This window comes from Mangifera indica, chromosome 5 (assembly GCF_011075055.1).
Source record: "Mangifera indica cultivar Alphonso chromosome 5, CATAS_Mindica_2.1, whole genome shotgun sequence".
Taxonomy (NCBI): Eukaryota; Viridiplantae; Streptophyta; class Magnoliopsida; order Sapindales; family Anacardiaceae; genus Mangifera; species Mangifera indica.
The window spans coordinates 17,978,649-18,003,380 of record NC_058141.1 but is presented as its reverse complement, the minus strand read 5'-3'; the positions used below and the strand labels follow the sequence as shown (position 1 = coordinate 18,003,380).

The 24,732-nt window shown below is 36.0% G+C and overlaps 3 protein-coding genes and 1 pseudogene across 6 annotated transcripts in view; all 4 read right to left on the bottom strand.

The window, feature by feature from the left end:
* Positions 1-131: 131 nt before the first annotated feature.
* LOC123216165 (WAT1-related protein At3g30340-like) lies at positions 132-2,780 on the bottom strand. The gene is made up of 6 exons (XM_044636543.1): positions 1,657-2,780; positions 1,479-1,541; positions 1,261-1,377; positions 793-1,189; positions 551-702; positions 132-453 (listed from the first exon to the last, which is right to left on the bottom strand). Exons 1-6 carry the CDS (start codon positions 1,836-1,838, stop codon positions 291-293), a joined length of 1,074 nt encoding a protein of 357 aa, XP_044492478.1. The 5' UTR covers positions 1,839-2,780; the 3' UTR covers positions 132-290.
* A 2,454-nt stretch (positions 2,781-5,234) lies between these two features.
* Positions 5,235-6,155, bottom strand: LOC123215941. The gene is made up of 2 exons (XM_044636261.1): positions 5,661-6,155; positions 5,235-5,336 (listed from the first exon to the last, which is right to left on the bottom strand). The coding sequence occupies exon 1, from the start codon at positions 6,055-6,057 to the stop codon at positions 5,695-5,697; it is 363 nt and encodes a 120-aa protein (XP_044492196.1). The 5' UTR covers positions 6,058-6,155; the 3' UTR covers positions 5,235-5,336; positions 5,661-5,694.
* A 405-nt stretch (positions 6,156-6,560) lies between these two features.
* LOC123215294 (probable inactive purple acid phosphatase 29) overlaps positions 6,561-24,732 on the bottom strand; it is a 32,357-nt gene continuing 14,185 nt past the window's right edge. For 2 of the 4 annotated variants that reach the window (XM_044635329.1, XM_044635330.1), the window contains exon 4: positions 6,561-6,927. In XM_044635329.1, coding sequence (XP_044491264.1) covers positions 6,893-6,927 — 35 coding nt within the window. In that variant the 3' untranslated portion in view covers positions 6,561-6,892. Of the gene's footprint in view, positions 6,928-7,054; positions 7,224-7,640; positions 8,092-8,461; positions 8,857-9,387; positions 9,849-24,732 lie in introns of those variants that run through there. The other 2 variants (XR_006502003.1, XM_044635328.1) reach the window with 2 other exon arrangements.
* Positions 14,768-18,721, bottom strand: LOC123217446 (annotated as a pseudogene).

Below are 24,732 nucleotides of genomic sequence, written 5' to 3'. Positions count from 1 at the left end.
GAGGATTCTGTTAAAATTATAAAGGTAGTATGGTAATTGTAATATCTGGGATGTTAGTCTAATTTAACAGGGTTGGGTTGAGGGCCTATGCATCCGGACAATTGAATAATTCCACAAACAACATGCCAAGATAGTGTTTCAAAAATGTAAGAATTCAGATGTTTCGTTACAGAACACTTCCATAACTGAACCCAGAAGTTTACATCATTAACCACGTAAAGTTATTCTGCGAAGGAATTTGAGTGGTGTCTGTAATTGCCACAATGAACTGCACCACATTCAAAACTCGTTTAATCACTAGTAGTTGGAATGATATGTGACACTCCATTACATTGTTCATCTTGCCGAGCTACTTGGGCTTGCTTTATCTCTCTCTCGCATTCCTCTATCTCCTTGCTTTTACCCCACAGGAGAATGTACAGACCAATAGTAACTAGGATGGATCCTATAGCACTGCTCAATAACAAATGAAGATGTTCAGGAAAACCAGAAAATTATCTGATGGCAGCAAATAATTATGTAAAAGAATGATTCAAGAACAACACTTAACCTTCCGGAATAAAGCGGTTCATGCAGGAAAGAGAAGTCAAACATGGCTACAAATATCTGTATAAAAGGCGTAAATGCAGATGTGAATACAGGCCCCCTTTGTTTGACTGACCAAGACATCCCCACATAGCACAGTCCTGATCCCACTATGCCCTGTTTCCACCCGTTAAACAATTTGTCTTTTTTATTAGTTTTCTAAACTTGGGTTTAAAGTGATATTTAAGTGATAAAGAGAGTGCTTACAGAATATAAGATGCTTGTCATCACCAAATATCCTTTCAAAATCCACCCAGAAAGGCTCCTATCTATGATCATGCTCAAGATGGCTGACTGAATGGCAGCGAAGGTAGACAGAATGGCAGTGCTGGAATATTGACATGGATATCTCTTTCCAATTTTTGCTTGCATAAGGAACCAGGAAGCCCACCCCAAGCATCCTGCAATCAAAAATATAGAACCAATAGCCCACCTCTCTGTCTTATTTCTCGAATTCGTCACGCTGGATTGTTCTGTCAGATGATTTGGATTTGTCAAGGGCTTTCCTTTGTAAAGGGTTAACACTATAGCTCCACCAATGCAAAAAAGTGTACCCATCACCTTAGCCCTCCCAGAGAAGCTTTTCATATTCACTTTCTCTAGTCTGCAAGTTTTCAAGGAAATTAAAAGGTTTGTTCATTAACCCAAATGAATCGACTTGCTGCTTACTCTTACCTGAATGGTAACGCCAATAAGAATGTAATTACAGGAACTATGTTGAGGAATGCACATGAGAAGGTAGCTGATGTGTATTCCAGCCCCAGAAGAAATAAGTATTGTGCTAGTGTTACACTGATATACATAAAATTTCTTTCATTAATCAACAAAGATCATAGTATAAGATCTATATGAACAATAGAGAAACTCCATCTTTCAAATACTTTATGACTGACCCCAATAGAGCACTGAAGAACAGCTGACACAAGATTTGAACTGTGAGCTTGGGTCTATTTTTCCTGCACAATGTTTTTCAAAATTATTTAAGTAAAGAGGATAATGAATTTAGCCGACTGCAAGCAGTAAGTAGCAGATAAGAAATTACTTGAAATGGAATGAGGAGGTAGCAGTTACCTTTCCAAGAAATAGGCAATGGGTGCGATGAAAATAGCTGAAATTAATTGTCGGTAAGCAATAATAACCAAATGGTTGGTTCCTTCATCAATTATCTTCTTAAAAAGTATATTCACCAAAGCCAATGCGAAGTTAACAGCCAACATCGCAGCAACAGGTTTAAATTGTTCATGGCAATACATGTTGAACTATTATGCAGTGCACAAACACTAACAGACTAACACAGGTATAATGAGAACCTTTGTTCTTCCTAATTCTGCCTCTGGAAAATGCAATGAAAGTATACACATTTATCACATTATATATAGGAAAAACACCACTGAAATCGGATTCGGACATGATTGTAAACTCAAAATCAAATCAGTAGTTGGTGTATTCAACTAGTTTTCCAGATATTCTTCTGGTCGTGCCACTTTCACCACACCTTTTCCAATAGTTCAGAGATTACTGAATCGATATCTGAAGTTTATATTATTCTTACCCAGTAATCACATGGTGTATTAAATCCATCACGAGTTTTTCATTTTCTTTTTCCCATATCGGACATAATTAGGCACCGATTCTCATATTATTCAGGCTTTCTGTCACCAACTTTTCAAAAGGAGAGCTAATACCAAGCGTCCTCTCTTCTGTATAGCATCTAATATTCTTGTGCACAGATTAACCATTTCATTATGGTTGCATAGAGGCAAAGAACAATATGTCAAATCTTGTATTAAATAATAGCCCATGTAAAAAACAATGGGATTCTAGCTGATTGCAACTCATTTGGTATCTTGCTTGTTCATCACCTGTTCAGAGGATGCTTCTGACTTTTCTTTGCATACGTCTAGGTCAAAAGTATTTAACATAGTGATCTTCTTTATTTGCAGTCATCAGATTTAGCGACTACCAATCAACCACCTGGTTCATTTTTTCACGGAATTTGAAGATTTATAATCACCTTTGCCAGGGGAATAACTTTTCTCATTCCAATTATATCTTTTTTGATCGAATTTGAAGGAAAATTTTCCGTTCACACCATATCTCTGTTCATCCACTTGCCGTTTATTGATTCAAAGGAACCTTTTTACTTGGACTTTTTTCAACTTTCAACTGTACAAAAAGTATAATAAAATTATGTATTTCAAAAAAGGAAAAAGACCTGACCCGGTTCCTGGGTTTTAATTTTAATCATCATTTTAATAAGTGCAAGTACAGAACCTATACTAATAGTACAGTGAGACTGATAAGCAAAGTATTTGCCGCTGCTCTTCATAATTAGATGTGCCATGGAGAAACTGTTCTATCTTCTTCCTTTAAATCGCCATCAGTCCGACTGGGAAACACTCTCTTGTTGGAAATATATATAAACCGAACCAAAAATTCGGTTTATGTATATTTTTGAATCGATATCTAAATCGATTTTTTTTTAAATAATTTACTTTTTAATTTAATTTTTAATTTAAAAATTAATTTGATTTAATTATCAGATAATTTTGATCACGCCTAGTTCCTATCACCAAAACCCTTTCAGAGTCTTAGAGGCCAAGAATTCATTTGACTCATCCGAAATGATTGACTTCTTTCGTCGGTGCTATTCTCTCTGACCTAATAACAAACAGACTGCACGCACTTGTTCTCATATATTTGGACTGATGGTAAAGCGGTGTTCCTCGAAGAAGTCCCAAGTTTGTTAGATTCGACGAAGGAGGGTCATGTTGTTGATTCAGGGAATCAGAGGCTTTTAAGCTATTATTCCAGGTGTTTTAAAGGGAAATTTAGACACATGAATATGAAATTCATCAAAATCTTTAAAGGAAATAGGTTTTCACAATCCGATTTTGTGGTGGACATAAAACTTCAAATATCTTATTATTCGAGTTTAGCTCAAATAAAAGATAGTTTAACTTAAATTCATCAAATCAAAATTAAGAATATTTCAAATTTATTATGAACAAAAATGATTTAACTGGAGTTTATAACACAGGCAAAACACTGTTATTTTTATCCAATAATAAACAAAATGTTATTATTTTGAAAATTACTTGATATAACCTAAACAACTCATGAGTTAAATTCGAATCAAATAGAACTATCTCTTAACTTGCAAGTTAAATCAAATCGAACTTTAGTTTGAGTATATCTTAATTTTAAAAATGAGTTAACCCTCTTAATTCAAATTCAGTTTAATTTCCAACTAAATAAATTTAAATTAAATCAATTCGAATTAAACTAATTTTGATATTCAAGTCAACTCAATTTAGATTCAACCCTTATCAAAATGTAAGTACTCTGAACAAATAAGATATGGGTGTTTTGGAAGAGAGCGGTATAACTTTTGATGGGCAAATGGACATAAATGCTCCTCCAACGAGTCTTTTTAGCTAGAATCACTAGTTTATACACTGAACCAACTACTAATTGAGGATGTCTCCGATCCACTTCCTGAATCTTCAAGAAGGTAATTACGACAACATGATAATAGAGGTATTCTAAACACACACACGAAGTTGATCTTTTTAACAAAGTTAAATACCTTATCAGTAATCTTGTGTCATATATCCAGTTCAAATAAGTTATTTATAAGACAATTATCAACTGTAATTATTCTTAAGCCTTAGTTGATTTTAGGTGAAAAACAACTATGAATGAGAAGACAATATCTTTACAGAAACAAAACACGGGAACTGATTAACTGTCCACCAGGTAAAAAGTAAGCAGGATGCTGTTGGGTTTACACTATAAATTAAAGCATCGCTTCAAAAATAGGTTGGTGGCAAAAAGGTACATCCAAACTTTTGAGATAGACTATAAAGTTTGATACCATAGATGGATGCCAACCTAAATTTTGAAGGTGGTTAAGGATGAGGATTCATCAATGAACATTCATTAGTGGATATTGTCTCCATTTATGGATAAATTGGCTAATCAACTGAATTCTAACTCCCATTCTTCGCAGCAGTTTTCACTGTCTAGGAGCCAGCGAGTTCAAGATAAAGGGATGGGCTCTCTTGATATTGACATTGACAACACTTTCTTGTCTATATTTTTAGGTAAAGGGAAGCTGAACTTAGCCAGTAAATTATTTGAGATATTCAGTAATACACTCACAATTCCATGATGAGTTCATTTGTGAAAAATGGACTATTTTAATCAGGCATACTATTAAAGAAATGGGTGAGAAGGTTTGCCCAGCAGACGTAGCAACATACAATCTGATAATTCAAGGTTTGGGGAAGATAGGAAGAGCAGATCTAGCCAGTGCTGTACTGGATAAGTTAATGAAGCAGGGTGGTTGTCTTGATATAGTTATGTACAACTCTGATTAATGCACACTAATTTAAGTTCACCGCAAGTCAGGCCAATTGAGGGAAGCACACAAGTTCTTGAAAATTATGTTGGATTCAGGTTGCTCCCCGAACCACATCACAGACAGCCTTGGATTTTCTTGGAAGGGAGATTGAGAAATGGAGGTACCAAAAGGCATCAATCATGTCCAATAAGGGTGATTTTTATCAAGAAAATGTTTTTGTTGGGTCAGCATAGCTCAAAAGGAATTGAAATTTGTATCAAAGTGCAATGGAATGACTGCAATATTGACAATCAGTACCAAAATGAGAAGTTACACGGGTTTATCATGCATGCTATTCGTTGGTTACAATTTTTCCATCAAGAATTGATACCTCACTTTGTGAAAGGATAATCATACTTATAAATGAAAAATGTGCACGATTTGGTAATAACACTTCAATGATTTTAGGCATCATGTTACCATCTCTGTAAGTCATCTCTAGCATGGAATGAAGCAAATATGATTCTTATCTTTTCCAATATTTACCAATCCCACCAAGCAAATATGTGCACATGATTCTTCATGAGTATGAACTTAATGAACTTGAATGATCATATCCAACATGGAGCAGTACATTGTCATGGGTAAAATTTATGAATGCACTCTTACATACACCAAAAAAATAATGAACAAATGTTTAAATAGCCGCAACCTGAAGCAAATTACAAAGATCTAAAAATAAATCACTCGAAAAGAATTCACAATCAAAAAATGCCTAAAAACAGAGAAAAACCAAGTAAGAATAGCCAGACAATATGGACCAAAAGAAGCGCCTGACCAGGAAGAGGAGCGTTGCCACCACTGCCAACTTCACAAAAGCCTAGCTTGGCCACTTCAACACCCGCACAGAAGGCTTCAGGACAGCCGCACCAATATGTGACCCCGTCAACGCCACACACGGGATCGGCTCGGAAGCAATTGATGGGGCACAATCCCGGCTTGTTGAAGCCTGCGCACACCCCATCGCCACCGTCCTGCTTTGATAGCACAAACTGTGTGCCCGGATTGAATACCAGGAAGATGAACGAGATGAAAATTAAAGGATTTGCTGCCAAGAAAGTATGCATTGACCAGATTTTCCGATTACGTGAGACCCAAACCCTAACCCCAAATGCCTTTCGATGCGGGGAAAGAGCTAAATGTTTTTTATTCTCCAGGAACCTGAATAAGTTGCTTAAGTAAATTTTTTTTTATGAACCAACCATATATTGTAGGCCACGTGTCTCCATTATGTCTAACAAGGAAGCTTCAACTCCAATCTACCTCGAGGTAACAACATGAAACGAAATGACATTCCATTTCTTATTAGCTGGACGGTAGATGATCTCGGCTTCCTACCAATTACATGGACATTAAATACAGCAAGTCTACTTTGCAAAAGATAATAATTTGTTCACCAAACCCTCCCCATCATTCCTGGTCCATCGAGAGCCGACATGTTGTTTTTGAAGTGGCCAGAATGTTGAATGAATGATTAAATATTATTTTATATTTAATTTAAAATTATAATTATATAAAATTATTAAAATTGATATTTGTTTTTACTTTCTATTTTAAGGCAATAACAACGTACAAAACAACACTTATGCTCATCTTTATTCATTCAATAGCTCTCCGGCAACATTCAGGGAACAATACACTATTTCTCCCATCATATGATTCACATCATAACCTAGTTTGCTACTTAATCATATATTACAACTATGCTATTCTGAAATTCTGAGATCTGTAGACAATTCACCGCATTCGACACAATTATTAAAGGGTACAGATAGATGTTATTAAACAACAATGCCAATGGCAACATTCCCATTGAAATTTTCTGGAAACCATCTTCCCTTCTCCATAGCTTAAGCTAGCGTCAAGGATGCACATGAACAGTTTTGTTATGCACCAAGCCGCTCAAGCACCATGAATAGTTTTCTTTCTGCGATTACCTGTTCAACCAATGAATTCAGATAAGCAAATGAGTGAAGATGGATCACACAGAATGCAAAACTATATGCTTAGACACCTATATTATTTATGTATCCAGACGGAGATATAGGCATTGATGTATCTCACCAATAAAAGGTGAATAAGAATGAAGTAGCATTTAGGCCTTGGCCACCCAAATGAAACCTAAAACTATCATGGTGTGGCAGTGGCTCTATAGCATGGAACATGATTCAGTAGACTTGAAGAATGCTTGTTCCACATTGAAATAAATTATTTTGATCATGAACTGAAGGCCCTGAAAGACAATGAAACCATAAACAGAATGTTCTGGACTCACCAAAGCTTAAAGTAAAATACCAATTTGCTCACCAGTTACAACACCTTTAGTTCTTTTTATAGTCTACAAAGAACCCTGCCACCCATTTGATATTTGCAAACAGACAGGTTCAAACAACATCACAGGCCTGCTTAAACTATCTGCTTCAACTTTTGTAATATTGGTGTACTAGACATTCCAAAGTGTGACCAATCTATCGGTAATCTATCTCAGACATGGAAAGCTATTTACATGGTATAGTTGTTGTCGGTGCAGAGGCCTGGGTGATATAAATTACCACATAGATGTTTTTTGCCAATTACTGGTTTTTCTGTTTGTGGGCTGAGACAGAGAACTCTGAGCTAAATAGTGATAAATGTCATAAGAGAAATCTACCTGAAGAGCTCTTGCTCCAGAGGACCCGATTGTCAACAGCAGTGAGGTGTCCATCATCGAGGCGTTTCCATGTTTTGATTGACTTGACAGCTCCCCAACCTCCCTCCTCTACTTTCTCCAAATTGGCTACTACCACCCTTGCCCTCCTTTCCCATCCCGCCTTTCCGTAGGCATGGTATCCAAAACCCCCTCCATAACAAAGTTGTATACCGGTAAGCTGACCACAAAAGTCATTGATGTGATCATGGCCAGTGAAAACAGCCTTCACATCGCCTGCAGCTACCATGGTTGTGAAGAAGCCTGAGTTAACAGAAGCAGAGCTTATGCCTTCTTGCTTAACACCTGTGAAGTTTGATGAATCAAAACTCGCATATTCAGGCAATGGTATGTGAAAGTATGCAAGCCCAGGTGCAGCTGTTTTCTGAGCAGCTGGCTTGCTCATGTATTCCCTCTGCAGTGAAATGGGATCAATGAGTCATACAATCTATATAATAAAAAATCACGTTCTCTGCTTAATGAGGATCCTAAAAGTAGTATCATCATGAATTATAGAGCATCTGTCCATCTAATAGAAAGAGAAGCATATCAATATCACCTGCAATAGGGAAATCTACATATCTGAAATTTATGAAAACTAACTCTTTATTTGGTTCTTAGTGTAATCTACAATAACCCAGATAATCAAGGTTCTTTAAAATGCCTTACTTTTAATTGCATGAGATATGTTCCTTGAGCATGTATTAAAAATTGTTGAAATGACTCATAAAAGTTATTGACACTAAAAAAGTACTCCAAGCAACAAAACACAGAGAGGTCAGTACCCGAAGCTTGGCAGAAGTACGTTCAAACCAAAGTTGCTGGGAAGGTTTGATCCATCCATAGCCACCAATAGCAGGAACCGTTGAGTAATCTCCGCTATCAAGGAAGTAGAGATTGAGAACTGATTTGTTTTCAAAACTTGAACCTTCAACCCCACCAATCTCCAAGTTATAGTTCCCAAAACCATCAATAATTCGTGCCTCTGGAGGATTGACTTGAGACAAAGTGTTCTTCAATGTAACAATATGTTTCATTACTCCTCCTCTTGACAGGGTGGATTGCTGGTCGTGGTTCCCCAAAACAGCAACCCATGGGATGTTTGATGCAATGGCTGGGGCAAATGCAGCATTCAAAGATTTTGCTGCGTCTGTGGCATCAAATCCGAAAATGTTATCACCTGTTGCACATAGTGAATACCAACAAGTCAAACTGGGTATACATCATGAGAAAAGGCATGTGCCCACAAATTCAGCTAGTTTCATTACTAAATTGAAAGATATGTGACCATAACTACGGATTTTGCTTTGTAGTGTCCATCTTCCTAGCTAACGTTAGCAGATAGATAGAAAAACTTGCATATCTGTAATTCTGTATAGAATAGCTCCAAGAGTTGGAGTTATTCATTAATCTGAACTGCTCTTTATCTTTGCGGCACAGCTTTTAGCAATTTCACAACAAAACTGGATTGGTAACAAATACAACGAATTTACGCAAAAATATTACAGCTGAATAATTTTATTCCCTACAATTTTATATTCAAGGATAAGAAAGTTTTTTATTACATGCTTCTGATTAAAACAAATCTCAAACTTCTTGACGGACAATAATACAACATCAAAATCATATAGCCTGTGAGAACAAACAGTCAACCCATTTCTCCAACTGGTAAAATAACTTTGTAAATGAAGAAAAGGGAAATAGAAGTTACCAGTGAAGACAATAAGATCCGGCCTCTCAGCTAAAATCATGCGGTTGAGAAATGCGGTAGTATTGAGGTCAGAGCAACCAGCGACCTGGGTAGGAAGAACATCCAAACAAGGCGTGGTCTTTCCATCCGCATAATGCATATCAGCCACTTGCAGGACCTTAAACCGCCCATCTTGTCCGAACCGCAGCTTCTGATCGCCCGAGATTGGTTTAAAATGCACTAAAACTAATAGCACAATCACACTCAGATGGGAAACAACAGGTGGTCTCTCCTTATTCATCATCATCTTTTACGCTGTTATTGCCGACCACAAACAAGCTTATTTATAATCTCAACTATGGATTCAGAAGGTGGCTGTGTTAATCGAAGATCATAAATGATCCTTGACCGCATCAGAGCAAACTCATTTATCTACTACCCGTTGATAAGAAATCCCGGAGTAAATAACATTTCTCACCCAAGTGTTTTCGAAATGAACAACACCCCTTCAATTGCTAAACTAAAATTTCTTTCCAAAACCTAATTTCATATTTCACTTTAAAAAATTATCATATTATCCCTAAAAATAATAACCAAATGATCCATGGGTATATGATGAAATCACATTTGAAAGATGTGATTTTGTCAAATCATACCAACCAAGGTATGAGATTATAGAATCTAATTAGATCACACTTTTTAAGTATGACTTTGGTTATTACTTGTGGGATTTAATAATCGAAATCGTAATTATTATTAATCTTGTTAATAGCACCCTGAGTAGTGTGATCTTAACCATGTAACGCCTAAAAGATTCATTTCAATTGGATCATATCTTTTCTAGATACCATTTAGCTTAAACCACATTTGAAAAAGTGTGATTATAACTATCAAAATGATCGGAATAGCACCATTCAAGTACAGTGTGATAAGATCGCACTTTTGTACCATCAGATGGTTCAATGTTAGTAATTTTATTTCAAAATTTTGGGAAAGTAATTGATGTTTATACATTTTTATCATTTTTCATGAAGTTATTTCTACAAAATTATCCATATATAATTTAAATATATATAAAATATATTATCATATAATTAATAATTTTGAATTAAAAATAAATTAATATTTAATTATATGACAACAAATCTATTGTATATTTATATTATATATAAAAAATATATAATATATTATTTGACTTACTTTTGATGAGAAATCATAATTTAAAATTTTTAAAGGGTGGGAAAGGTTTAAATATTTTTATTCCAGAATTTATCATTATTTTTTCAGGGGTGGGCCTTGAGTCTTGACGCCTTGTTATTCGTGTAAAACTATACTGTAGCTCAATGTATTGATTAGTCAGTTGAATACAGTAGTAATGTTGTGACTCACGAGTCATGACCAAGACCAGCATTGCCATCAGGCGGCCCAACACCCTTGGCCACTTTGCATATACCCTTTCAACGGATAAATTTTCATTACTCAATCAAGCTTGCCCACGTTTTGTTTAAAGATAATGATGTATATATATAAATAAATCGTATAAATTTTTATATAAAATTTAATATATTTGTATTTAATTGAGTGATTTTAAAGTAAAATAAAATAATCATATTAATTAATTATAAATTATTATCTCAGTTTATATATAAAAATTTATATAATTTATTTTTTTTATCTAAATTTATTTATTTATAGACATAATTTTATTTATGCTCAAAAGCTTAATCAATTAATTCTATTCAGATGGCAGATTTTTAACCCAATCCAAACACATAAATTTGGCAGAACATAAAATCATGATCAGTCAGGCCTGCGTGTTGCAGCTACACTATAGAACACATTTAATTCTTCAACTACAGGGATTGCGACTACGCAAGAAATAAATATCGTGGTATGACATTAGACATTATTGCAGATGGACATGGAAAAAACTATGCTCAACCTAACACTCAAATTTACCCTCTTTGCTAGCAAGAAAAGATATTTTTGGTTAATCACAGACCAGACCAGACCAGACCAGACCAGACCAGGCCAGACCAGGTCTGGTTTAAACAGGGTTTCTTCTTCATAAGAAAAATAATGATGACATGACATAAAATGAAATGAAGTCGTCCCCGTTTCTTTTAAATTATACGGGCCCTCCATTGTGAAAGACCCCAGAAGTGACGGTGACACATAACATCATACGGTATTACAAATTGCTGATGACCTTGACTTATCTTGTTGGTTTGGCTCCGTCAGTGGCAACTGGCAAATGTATGCATTCAGTTCAGCACATGGATATTTTCATGGGAAATTGACATTTTTAACGTTATTTTAATCTCTTTTATATATATATATATATATATATATATATATATATATATATATTTAAATAAATATATCGTAACAATAACTTACTCTCTGAAAATATCTCTTTTGAAATAAGTTACATAAAAATTTTATCTTTTTCTTTGCAAATTTTTATCTCTTCTTCCTCAGTTTTCAATTCTTTATTTATTTATTTTTTTTGTCTGTTACACTCAATTCTATTATTTTTCTATATTTGTGTATCCTAACTTAGTGCTCATATATGTATTATTTTCCTTATCTTGACAAAGAGTTATAAAAAATTATAAAATTATCATTGTCATTTTTTTTATTGTATTAATTTAAAAATTTAAATTGATATAATTAAATTAATTTAAATTCCAACTAAATTAAAATTTAATTTAAAAAAATTTTAAAAAAGTGAGCATTCAGACTTTTTAAACAAAAAAAAAATTTAATTAAAAAAAACCTTTTTAAAAGATTGGCGTTGAGACGCCAACCTTTTTTAAAATGAAAAAACGTTATTGTGGAGCCAACCTATAAAAAGGGTTGGCATCCTCAACCCTTTTTATTTACAATAAGAATTGGCGTTTTTTCCAACAACTTTTTTTTTGTGACGTCAACCTTTGTTTTTAACAATTAGTAATTTTTTTTTTAATTAAACGAAAATCTTTTATTTTTTTCAGTTAAAATCTTATCAAATAATCTTTTTTGATCATTCTAATAGTTAGGGTCTAATATAAAGTATGAAATATATATGGTTGAGTTTTGGTAGGTTACTCTTTTTATTTTATATTTTTACTTCGAAGAATTCTTAATCTAAAATCTGTTTCACTTTTCAGTTTTTTCTTTTGTTTTTAAAGCACTGATTCCATTATGGAGCACTTGTTCTATTTTTTACAGTATAATTCCAAAGTTATAGAAAAAAAGAAAAAAAATCTCTTTATATGAGTCATCATTTGAAAGTTAAGAAAGAAGAGAGAAAAAGTTATAGAGAAAAAAAATAATCTTTGTATAGATCATTTCAAGAGGGATATTTTAAGAAAATAAATTACTGTTGTAGTATATTTATTTAAGTTTTAAAATGAATGACATATATATATATACAAGAATTAAAATAAGGGTAAAATTTTCAATTTCCCTATTTTCATCAAGTTGAAAGCGTCTCATTCACTGAAATTATGTGGCTGTGATGAACGCTTTGACAAAACAAAAAGATAATTATTCTCATTTGTCTTGGTTGGATATATGATTAGGAATTTAGGAGGACTGTAATTTGCTAGCACATCAGATTTGCACAGATAAAAGAGTGATATAGGAACAATATGAGAAAACAATAGACAGATAAAATGTATGCAGCTTGGTTAAGCTCTATGTACCTTATAAAAGTCTGAATTCAAGGGACGTTCAGGACCAATCTATAGTGAGAGACTTTAGATACAAAGAGCATAAAAAATCTGTGATGGACAATTTGGATACAAAGAGTATGAGAACATTTCAAGATGGCCAAGAATATGTCTCACTCAAATAGGGAGTATAATAGGAGTAAAATTCTTATTCTAATATTTTTAGTCCTAATCATCCAATCTATTGGATTTGTATAGATTTGGACCACATCAAATCTATTTGTAAACTTTTATATAAAACTACTTAGTGTTAGTTTTTATTAGTTTTAAATTTTGTATTATTTTAAGAGTTTAATTATGTACGCAAGTTTTCTCTTCATATATTTCTTTTATGAGTTCTTTATGTGTATTCTCAAGCTTACATAGAGTCAAATCTAAGGCGCACTATTCTAAATAAAACCATTCGATTCTCAATCTTTTAAGATTGTGATACTAAAATGAAATTAAGATATCGAAAAAAGAATAATCATTAATTAACATAACATTAAACTCAAAATACAAAGATAAAAATAGAGTTAGGATAAATGAAAATGAACTAAGCAATTTATGAGACAATTGTTGCAAGACTAGTTGTGACTCTATGTGTTAAACTTTTTCCAAAAAATGAGTGTTGAAACTTCTCCAAAGAGAATAATAGGAAGAGAGATGCAAAAGATCGTGCTTGGGAGCTTACAACTTTTCAATTCCCCACAAGTTTTGCACCTCATAAGTCAATGTTTGTACCCTTAATCACTTATATGTATAGGTGGTAAAAAGTTTAAAACTATGGTTGATACAAGACGTCATAACTTTATTAGAACAAGAGAGACCAAACAATTGGGTCTCAAGCTTGAAAAGGGTGAAAGAAGGTTGAAGACAATATGATTGGAAAACATGCCTTTTGATGCCATAACTTGTAAAGCTACATCTAGGCCATTAATCTTTTAGGAATACCAATTGATAAGTGCATCATGTGTTAGACATAAAGTTCATGAAACAACAAGACAAAGGGCATTCAAAGAATATGGAAGGAAATTTTCAAGATGCTCCAAAATATTCTCCACCTAAATAGGCAACCTAATAAGATTAGAATTATTGTTTTAGATATACAACCTATTCAATTTGTATGGATTTAAATTGTTTATTTTAAAAACATCAATAACATAAGAGAGTTTTTTTTCTTTTTTTTAAAAATTTTTTGGTTTATTTGAATTCTTTATGCGTGCTTTTAGATCATCAATACCAACACATAAAAGTGCACAAAACACCATTGGGATCGAGCAATGTTCCCATGCCATTGAGATATAGAGGCCAGGCCAGACATATCTGACATACACACACAGCCCACAATCTAGTTTCCTGTCCACGTAACTTAAGATTGTAATACCCAGATCCCCCCTTCTCCCAAACACTAGCAATAGAATATTTCCATTGTCCAACTTTTGTCATAAAGTTGCAAAGCTTGTCAATTACAATACATGATTAATGCTCCTAAAACTATTACTTCAAGCGCCAAAAGCACAGAAACAAATTAGGACAGATGCTGCCCCATTGCATTTTGAATTAGAATGACATTAACGAAACACACAAAATAGCTACTCAAATTCCACTGCCCTCAGCCCAATATCTTGTTCCTGCATTCATAGTACGGGAATAACTTTTGCATTAAATAAAATGCCAGAGATGATTAGATAAAAGGTAGCCCATTGAAATTTCAAGCCTCCACCTTTATATAACATTTCACAGTACATATAAAAAGAAGACACTACTACCAAACGAAGAACGATTTTATACAATTTCTACACTTTCCTAATTGGCTACACACAATGTAATACCCGTGCAACTTCGTTCAAATAAACCGTACAAGTACATAAACATGGACATAGGAAGCTAGGAACTGAACAAATTGGACAATTCACAGACAAGGATACCCTTCAAGTTTAACACCAAGAATCAAGTCAAACACTTTTCTGCTTCTCTCCCATAGCCGATGAGTTGAACCAAGGTATCCAAACCGATGTTGTCTTCTGATAAAGCCTATAGGCTTCAGCTCTGTACTCTTGTTTTAGCATCCGCTCTTCAACAAGTATTGTCACGTATGCCAAGCACATGCTATTGATGAGTGCGCCAACAAATGCCCATTCATGACCCAGGTTCCATGCAAATACAACCAATCCCCACTACCACAACTGCTCCCCAAAGTAATTTGGATGCCTTGAATAGCACCATAGTCCCCTGTCAAGGTTAAGAACAACGGGCTTTCCAAGTTCTTTCAGCTTGTTATTTCTGGTTACAAATTCATAGAGTTGCGCGTCAGCAAAGTAAGCAATAACTATGCCACACACACAGACCAATCCAGCAACAAAATCCCATATATTCAATGGCTTGTCAACCGAATGCACAACATACAATGGCAAGCACACTCCAATCAGAAATACCTGCAAAGGTGTTTAAGTGTAAGGAATATACACCAAAAATTCTTGGAGGATATAATATAACAATTGAGAGCTCGTTAAGGCATTTCGTCGAGCATTTATCCAAGTTCAGAAAACTCTATATTTTAGGTTAAGGGAGTGTAAAAATTTGCAACGGAGACATATAACTTGGATTCACCTGTTGAGAAAAGTAGACAGCAAAGAAGGAAACCCACCACCAGTGTTTGCCATACTGAGCGCGCATATCCGTGAACCGCCAGTCTTCCCTGGCACCCCACTGCCAATTTTCACGCCTGAAGTAGTTATGAGTCAGCCTCACACTCCACACCCATGTCAATATTATCACTATTGTTGACCTCCAATGGTTATACTGTCCCAATGGGTGTGTTGCGAAGTAATGAACGAGCATTACTGGTATAACTGTCCAGTACAAATCGATCATCTTCATTCACACAAAAATAACAATAAATTAGTTAATTGAGAAAAGATATGATTCAAAAAGAAAGAATGGAAGGGGTGAAAGGATGGACCCAGTGGCTATTCTGAATGTGACTGATGACCCAGAAGAGAACATTGACGTTGAAGAGGAAGAAAATATTGCATAAAAGAAGAGGGTGGTAATAGCACCATGACCACACAGGTTGAGTTGTAAGAGATTGATTATAGTGCTGGCGGTCACCAACCCTTTATATATATTATAATATAATAATATTATAATATATTATATAATAATATAAAAAATTAATATATTAATATAATAATATATATAATATATTAGTATAAATGGTTGGCGATTTCGCCAACCATTTTATATATATATAAAATATATAATTATTAATAATATAATATATTTTAATATTATTATAATATCATAATAAAATATTATATTATATATATTATTATATATAATAATATAATATAATATATATTATTATAATATTATATTATATAATATTATAATATATTCCTTATATGTACAGCACAGGAATAATTTCTAGAATTTCACGCCTACGTTTGTTTTTTTTTCGGTTTATCTCAAATTTTTTTTTTTCAGTTTTAATCCTTAAATGTTAATTTTTTTTTTCAATTAAATCCTACTAAATGATTTTTTTTTATGGTCATTTCTTCCAGGATATAAAATTGATGTAGCTGATTTTTTTGTAGGTTGATCTTTTCTTTTTTAAATCCTTACTTTGAAGAATTCTTAATCTGAAGAATTATTCAAAGTGATTTACTGCTTTTGTTTTTGAAGATGAGGAAGAAGAGAGAGTGATTCTTTTATCACTTTGGAAGAAAAAGAAGAAGAGAGAAAAAAGTTGCAGAGAAGAAGAGAGAGAATTTGTGTATAAAAAATTGAAGAGGGATATTTTGGGGAAGGTGAGTACTGTTGTGGTATATTTATGAAAGCTTTAGGATAGGTGACAATTTTATATACACGGAATAAAATAGTGCTAAAAATTTCAATTTCCCTGTTATTGTACTCTTTCTGCTCAAGATGTAAGAGGATATAAATAGGGGATTAGCAAGGTCCAATTGAGGGCTGTTTTTCTGAGATTCTATTTTTTTTTTTCCCCATGCCATGCTGAACAAAGATTTGTTAGTACCTCTTTCTGCATGGTGGTGGTAGTGGTGGCTCCCCACAGTTAATCACTGCTGACTTCTAATAATCATTGGGACCTACTGCTTCTTTAATGCCAGTTACTTAATCTCTCTCTGGCATGGGTTCTGATCAGTGCTTTAAAAACCAAACAATATATATCAGTTTGATTAGCTGAAGTATGAATCAATTTATAATTTAGTTTAGTGCATAGAAAAATTATTTAAAATCAACAAAATTAAATTTATATAATATTACATTATTTTTGTATTGTTAAAATTTTAACGAGTTACAATTTATAAGATTTTCATTGAATTAATAATTAATTTATAATTAATTTTTTATCTATGTAATAGAATATTAATTATTTAATTAATATATTTGAAATTATATTTTATATGTTTTATATATTTTATGATTAGAAAATATGGTAATTGTTTAATATTATTTAAAAAATAAATGATAATTTGATAATAAATTTAATTGATTGATTATATAATTAAATTGATCAAATCTCAAACAAATAAAATAACTAATTCAACCATTGATTAAAAACATTAGTTTAATAAATTATCATTAGCTTCAATTTAACTAATAATTAGTGTACGTGTTTTTTATTATTATTTTCACCATGCTTGTGCTGTCAACAATGATGGTAGCAGCCTGAAGTGGAGTGCTTAATGATAAGCTCGAATCGACCGACATGGAATTGACTGTATAAAAAGCTTCCACTCACGGGTCCCCCTTCTCTCGCTCTGCCTCAGTTCTTTCAAATCTCCGCAATCTTCGCAGAAAGGGGGAGAAACAGCTACAACGTATGACTGCCAAGCTCTGCTCATTTTGTTGGGTCAGCATGGTTCAAAAGGAATTGAAATTTGTATCAAAGTGCAATGGAATGACTGCAATATTTGACAATCAGTACCAAAATGAGAAGTTACACGGGTTTATCATGCATGCTATTCGTTGGTTACAATTTTTCCATCAAGAATTGATACCTCACTCTGTGAAAGGATAATCATACTCATAAATGAAAAATGTGCACGATTTGGTAATAACACTTCAGTGATTTTAGGCATCATGTTACCATCTCTGTAAGTCATCTCTAGCATGGAATGAAGCAAATATGATTCTTATCTTTTCCAATATTTACCAATCCCACCAAGCAAATATGTGCACATGATTCTTCATGAGTATGAACTTAATGAACTTGAATGATCATATCCAACATGGAGCAGTACATTGTCATGGGTAAAAGTTATGAATGTGCTCTTACATACACCAAAAAAATAATGAACAAATGTTTAAATAGCCGCAACCTGAAGCAAATTACAAAGATCTAAAAATAAATCACTCGAAAAGAATTCACAATCAAAAAATGCCTAAAAAAAGTGAAAAACCAAGTAAGAAGAGCCAGACAATATGGACCAAAAGAAGCGCCTGACCAGGAAAAGGACCGTTGCCACCACTGCCAACTTCACAAAAGCCTAGCTTGGCCACTTCAACACCCGCACAGAAGGCTTCAAGACAGCCGCATCAATATGTGACCCTGTCAACACCACACACGGGATCGGCTCAGAAGCAATTGATGGGGCACAATCCCGGCTTGCTGAAGCCTGGGCACACCCCATCGCCACCGTCGTGCTTTGATAGCACAAACTGTGTACCCAGATTGAATACCAGGAAGATGAACGAGATGAAAATTAAAGAATTTGCTGCCAAGAAAGTATGCATTCACCAGATTTTCCGATTACGTGAGACCCAAACCCTAACCCCATATGCCCTTCGATGTGGGGAAAGAGCTAATATTTTTAATTCTCCCGAACCTGAATAAGTTGCTTAAGTAAAAAATTTTTTATGAACCAACCATATATTGTAGGCCACGTGTCTCCATTGTGTCTAACAAGGAAGCTTCAATTCCAATCTACCTTGAAGGTAACAATATGAAACGAAATGACATTCCATTTTTTATTAGCTGGACGGTAGATGATCTCGGCTTCCTGCCAATTACATGGACATTAAATACAGCAAGTCTACTTTGCAAAAGATAATAATTTGTTCACCAAACCATACCCGTCATTCCTGGTCCATCAACAGCAGACACGTTGTCGTTTTTAGAGTGGTCAGATGAATAATCCACCGGTATGGTTAAATATTATTTTATATTTAATTTAAAATTATAATTACATAAAATTATTAAAATTGAAATTTGTTTTTACTCTCTATTTCAAGGCAATAACAATGCACAAAACAACACTTATGCTCATCTTTATTCATTCAATAGCTCTCTGGCAATATTCAGGGAACAATACACCATTTCTCCCATCATAAGATTCACATCATAACCTAGTTTGCTACTTAATCATATATTATAACTGTGCTATCCTGAAATTCTGAGATCTGTAGACAATTCACCGCATTCAACACAATTATTAAAGGATACAGATAGATGTTATTAAACAACAATGCCAATGGCAACATTCCCATTGAAATTTTCTAGAAACCATCTTCCCTTCTCCATAGCTTAAGCTAGCGTCAAGGATGCACATGAACAGTTTTGTTATGCACCAAGCCACTCAAGCACCATGAATGGTTTTCTTTCTGCGATTATGTTAGAACTAATGTGTATGTCACACGTAGGAAAAAACATGGCCAGTCTGGCAAAAGACAATTGGCTCTGAAGGCAGTCTACCTTGACCAGGAGGCCCCAACAGAGAGCATGAGGTGTGGCAGAGAATTGGTGAGAATTGGAGAAGGAGAGAAAAATGAGGAGAGGAGAGCAAGGGAGAGACAGAGAGAATTGACAGCAAGGAAGTAAGGGAGAGTGCAGGCCTTTCGGATGCTGTGCGAAATGTTTTGTTACTGTTGATGAATATTATTCTTAGTATTCTGTAATTAGAAAGGAGATTCTGGAAAAAGGAAGGAACTTTATTTTTGTAATGAAACTGAATGTATACATTAACAATGATTTATGAATCTACAGTTACATTATTGTGGTTTTATGCGTGCACTGTTACATTGTTTTGTTCATTCTCAATATTGTGATTGGTTAATGCTAGAAACGGTTGAGGATTGAGGGACTGAGTGAAGGAGTCGCCTGGTACTGAAGTGTGAAGTGCAGCTTGGTCGTGGAAAGAACCTCAGCAGCTTCAGCCTGGGAGAATAGTAAGTAGACTCAGGTACCCATCAATTGGTATCAGAGCAGGAAGGGAGATGACCAAAATGGAATCTAGAATGGAGACGGTGGAAAGGGAGACAACGAACGCCAAGGAAAGAATGGAGGAGCTGGGAGTGAAGATTAGAGAGATGAGTCAAAGAATGAAAGGGTTAGAAACTAGTTTGAAGACGATCAAAAATTATTTGAGGGAACTCAGAGGAGCGACGTTGGGACAAGAGCCCGTTGATCAGGGGAAAAACTCCAATCGGTCAGAAGCTGTCGCCATCTTACTCTTCCCCAATGGGCGAAATGACGTTGCCCACCCTTGGAATCGAGAGAAAGATGGGAGAAGAGGGGGATACCTCTAGTGAAAGGGGCAAAGAGACAGAACCAGATGGGGGTCGTAGGGATATTTTATACCGGTGACTCGACCTTCCGTTGTTTGACGGAGAGGATGTCGTTAACTGGATGTTTAAAGTTGAAAGATACTTCGAGGTCAATAGGTTATTGGAGGTTGAGAAGCTTTTAGCTGTGGGTATTTGTTTGGAAGGAGAGGCGCTAAGTTAGTACAGATGGAGAAGGAAACGACAGGCCTTTACTGGGTGGGCAGAGTTTCAGAGTAAGGTATTAAAGTGATTTCCGGTGAGTCCAGATCGCACCCCCTATGAAGAGCTGTTATCCCTTCGACAGAAGGACTCAGTACAAAATTATAGGCTAAGGTTTGAGGTTTTATCGACGACAGTCGAATGAGTGACCGAGGAGACCCTAATGGCCCTCTTCATCAACGGGCTGGCAGACGACATCCGAGCAGAAGTCAGGTTGTTCAATCCCCGTTGCTTGGAGGAGATGATGGAGAGGGCTCTACAGGTTGAAGAAAAGAATTGGATTTTGGATGCCAGAATGAGGCTCCGATCGGGAACCCGCGTTACCCATCCAGGCCCAAAGTTACAGCCCTCCAACCCTCGCTTCGCAAGCCCAATCTTTCCAGCCCAATCCAAATACCCCAGTGTCCATGGTCCAAGCCCACGTCCCTTTCCAGGCCCTAATTATGCCCAACCCAACTTCACGGCCCAATCCAAAGCTTATTCCTACCCGACCCAACCACCGATTAACCCAACGCATTTCCCCCTTTTTAGAGAGTTTCATTCGAAGACCTCAAGAGACCTTCGACCAGCAGAGGAACGATGAGTTTGGTGGCATCTGTGAGCCACCCTTTGCGTGAACGCCCCTACCGGCGCCTTTCCGACAACGAGTTCAGAACGAAGATAGAGAAAGGGCTCTGTTTAAGATGCGATGAGAAATATCATCCCGACCACCGCTATAAAAATCGACAATTTAGGGTTATGATCACTTCAGAAGGGGAGAAACATAAAGAGGTTGAGCTGGAGAGTGATGATACATAAGCGAATCTAGAAGAAAAGGAAATGGAATTGGCGTTGTAGACTAGCTCAGTGAGCGGGTTTCAAAATCCAAAAACGATGAAATTTTTTAGGGAAATCAGGGATAAGAAGGTGTTGATTCTCTTGGACAGTGAAGCTACCCATAGTTTCATTTCGCGCACTCTCGTGGAAGAATTAGCTCTACCAACGGTTCCCACCAAATTTACTGTAACACTGGGAGATGACAAGAAAATTAGGGGGATGTGGAAATGCTGACAAATTGAATTAAAATTTCAAGGAATCTCAGTAACCCAAGATTTCTTCGTCTTTGAATTGGGGAATGTAAACGTGATTTTGGGGGTGGATTGGCTCTATAAATTAGGGGAGGTGACAATGAATTGGAAATTACAGACCATGAAGTTTCGATGGGACGGGAGACGTGCGAGAATTAATGGTGACCTTTCAATGTGCCGGTTGGAATCCATATTAAAGGCCTTAGTCAACTCTATGGCAGAAGGGGGTGAAGGATTTTGGGTTGAATATAGGAGCACTTCACCGGACAGTGAACCAGAGGCAACTATGGTGGACCCGAGACTCACACCCTTGTTGCGAGATACGAATGTTTATTCCGATAGCCCACTGGATTACCTCTAAAGAGAGGACGTGATCACGCCATTCTACTTATTTCAGGGGCTCCACCTCCTAACATCAAACCGTATAGGTACCCTCACTTTCAACAGAACGAGATTGAGCGGATAGTGCAAGAAATGTTGGTTGTTGGGGTGATTCAACCAAGTGTAAGCCCTTACTCAAGCCCGGTGATCCTCGTGAGAAAAAAAGACGGGGGATAGAGATTCTGTGTCGACTATCGGGCGCTCAATAAAATTACAATTATGGATAAATTCCCCATCCTCGCCATTGATGAATTCTTAGATGAGCTTTCCGAAGCCACGATATTCAGCAAGCTTGATTTAAAGTCGGGCTACCACCAAATCCAAGTCAGGACAGAAGATACTAAGAAAACAGCCTTTCGGACGCACGACGGGCATTACGAATTTCTTGTAATGTCTTTCGGGCTTTCGAATGCACCCGCCACTTTCCAAGGGTCGTAGGTTTGAAGATCATGTGAGACAGCTACGAGTGGTGTTGGAGCTGCTTCGAGACCACCAATTTGTGGTGAATTGGAAGAAATGTGTCTTCGGTCAGACGGAGATAAGTTATTTAGGGCATGTTGTCTTAGTGGAAGGAGTGGCTGCCGACCCTTATAAGGTGAGAGCAATGCTTGAATGGCCTATTCCCTGAGACCTACGAGATCTCAGAGGGTTCTTGGGATTAACCGGCTATTACTGAAGATTTGTACGTAATTACGAAAAAGTTGTCAAACCTCTCACAAGACTTCTAAAGAATAATGCTTTCCAATAGACAGATGAATCCACTATGACATTTAAAAAACTAAAGGAAGCTCTGAGTTCGGTACCTGTTCTGGCTCTCCTGAATTTTTCTAAGGAATTTGTAATAGAGACAGATGCCTCCGGATTGGGACTAGGAGTGGTGCTAATGCAGGAGGGAAGACCGTTGGCATTTATCAGCAAAGCCCTATCCATTCAGAACCGCCAAAAGTCAATATATGAGAGGGAGCTGATGGCAATAGTCTTGGCTTTCCAGAAATGGCGACATTACCTGCTGGGGCGCCACTTTAAGGTTCGAACGGATCAGCGCAGTCTAAGGTTCCTTACAGACCAAAGAGTTCTGGGCAACGAGCAGCAAAAATGGGTTGTGAAAATGTTAGGCTTCGACTTCGAAATTCAATATAAGCCGGGATGTGAAAATAAGGCTACAGACACCCTTTCACGAAATCCAAAATTTGAAGGCGAATTGCTGGCAGTTTTAGCAATGCAGATGGTAAGGTTGGAAGAAGTGAAGTGGAACGTGAGGTGGCTAGTGATAGGAAGTTACAGGGGATCATACATGACTTGCTGCAAAATCCAGAAGCCCATGAAGGATATAATCTGAGAAACGGCAGATTGCTCTACCAAGGCAGGTTAGTCCTTCCCAAAGGTTCTTCTTTCATTCCCAAATTTCTTAAGGAATTTTACTCCTCTCCTTACAGAAGACATTCTGGCTTCTTTCAGACTTACAAAAGGGCTGCCTTAGTGTTGTTCTGGGAAGGCATGAAAGCTGATATCCGAAGATTTGTATCCTAATGTGACATTTGTCAAAGAATGAAGTACAAGTGTGCATCCCCTGCAGGCTTACTCCAGCCACCGCCGATTCCTAACCAAGTGTGGGAAGATGTCTCCACGGATTTTATAGAAGGTCTTCCGAAAGCTTCCCAGACGGATATGATTCTTGTGGTAATTGACCGTTTAACCAAATATGCCCACTTTCTAACTCCGAAGCATCCTTTTACAGCCGCAAAAGTGGCACAAAAATACATTCGAGAGGTAGTCAAGTTGCATGGATTTCCCTGAACCATAGTTTCGAACTGAGATCGAATATTTTTAAGTCGTTTTTGGGCTAAAAGTTTCAGAGCAGCAGGTACATCTCTCAAATTCAGCTCCTCGTACCATCCTCAAACGGACGGACAAACGGAAGTGGTGAATCACAACTTGAAGACTTATTTAAGAAGCTTTTGTTTCAGACAACCCAAACAGTGGCCTAAATGGATTTCGTGGGCAGAATACTGATTCAACACCACTTATAATTCTTCTTCGAGCATGTCACCTTTCAAGGCGCTGTATGGTCGGGATCCTCCTATCTTATTAAGGTGGGTTGAAGAAACTTCGAGAGTGGAAGAAGTTAATCAAATGATTAAAGAAAGGAATCAAGTTCTGGATGAATTGAAAGAGACTCTGGCCAAAGCTCAGGAAAGAATGAAGAGGTATGCGGATAAAAGGAGAAGGGAAGTACAGCTACAGCCCGAAGATTAGGTATATTTGAAGATGCAACCATACAGGTTTCGTTCGTTGGCTACCCGCCCTAATGAAAAACTGAGCCCTCGTTACTATGGGCCCTATAGAATCATAGAGAAGATAGAGGTAGTGGCATATCGATTGTTGCTTCCACCTTCAGCCAAGATACATCCTGTTTTCCATGTTTCACAGCT

Excerpts from the sequence above, each read along its gene's own strand:
- LOC123216165 (XM_044636543.1), bottom strand. The coding sequence starts at position 1,838 with ATGTATTGCCATGAACAATTTAAACCTGTTGCTGCGATGTTGGCTGTT. Across the intron at positions 1,378-1,478 it reads TTCTTCAGTGCTCTATTGGG|TGTAACACTAGCACAATACT; the intron begins GTCAGTCATAAA and ends TATGTATATCAG. Across the intron at positions 1,190-1,260 it reads TTATTGGCGTTACCATTCAG|ACTAGAGAAAGTGAATATGA; the intron begins GTAAGAGTAAGC and ends GAAAACTTGCAG.
- LOC123215941 (XM_044636261.1), bottom strand. The coding sequence starts at position 6,057 with ATGCATACTTTCTTGGCAGCAAATCCTTTAATTTTCATCTCGTTCATC.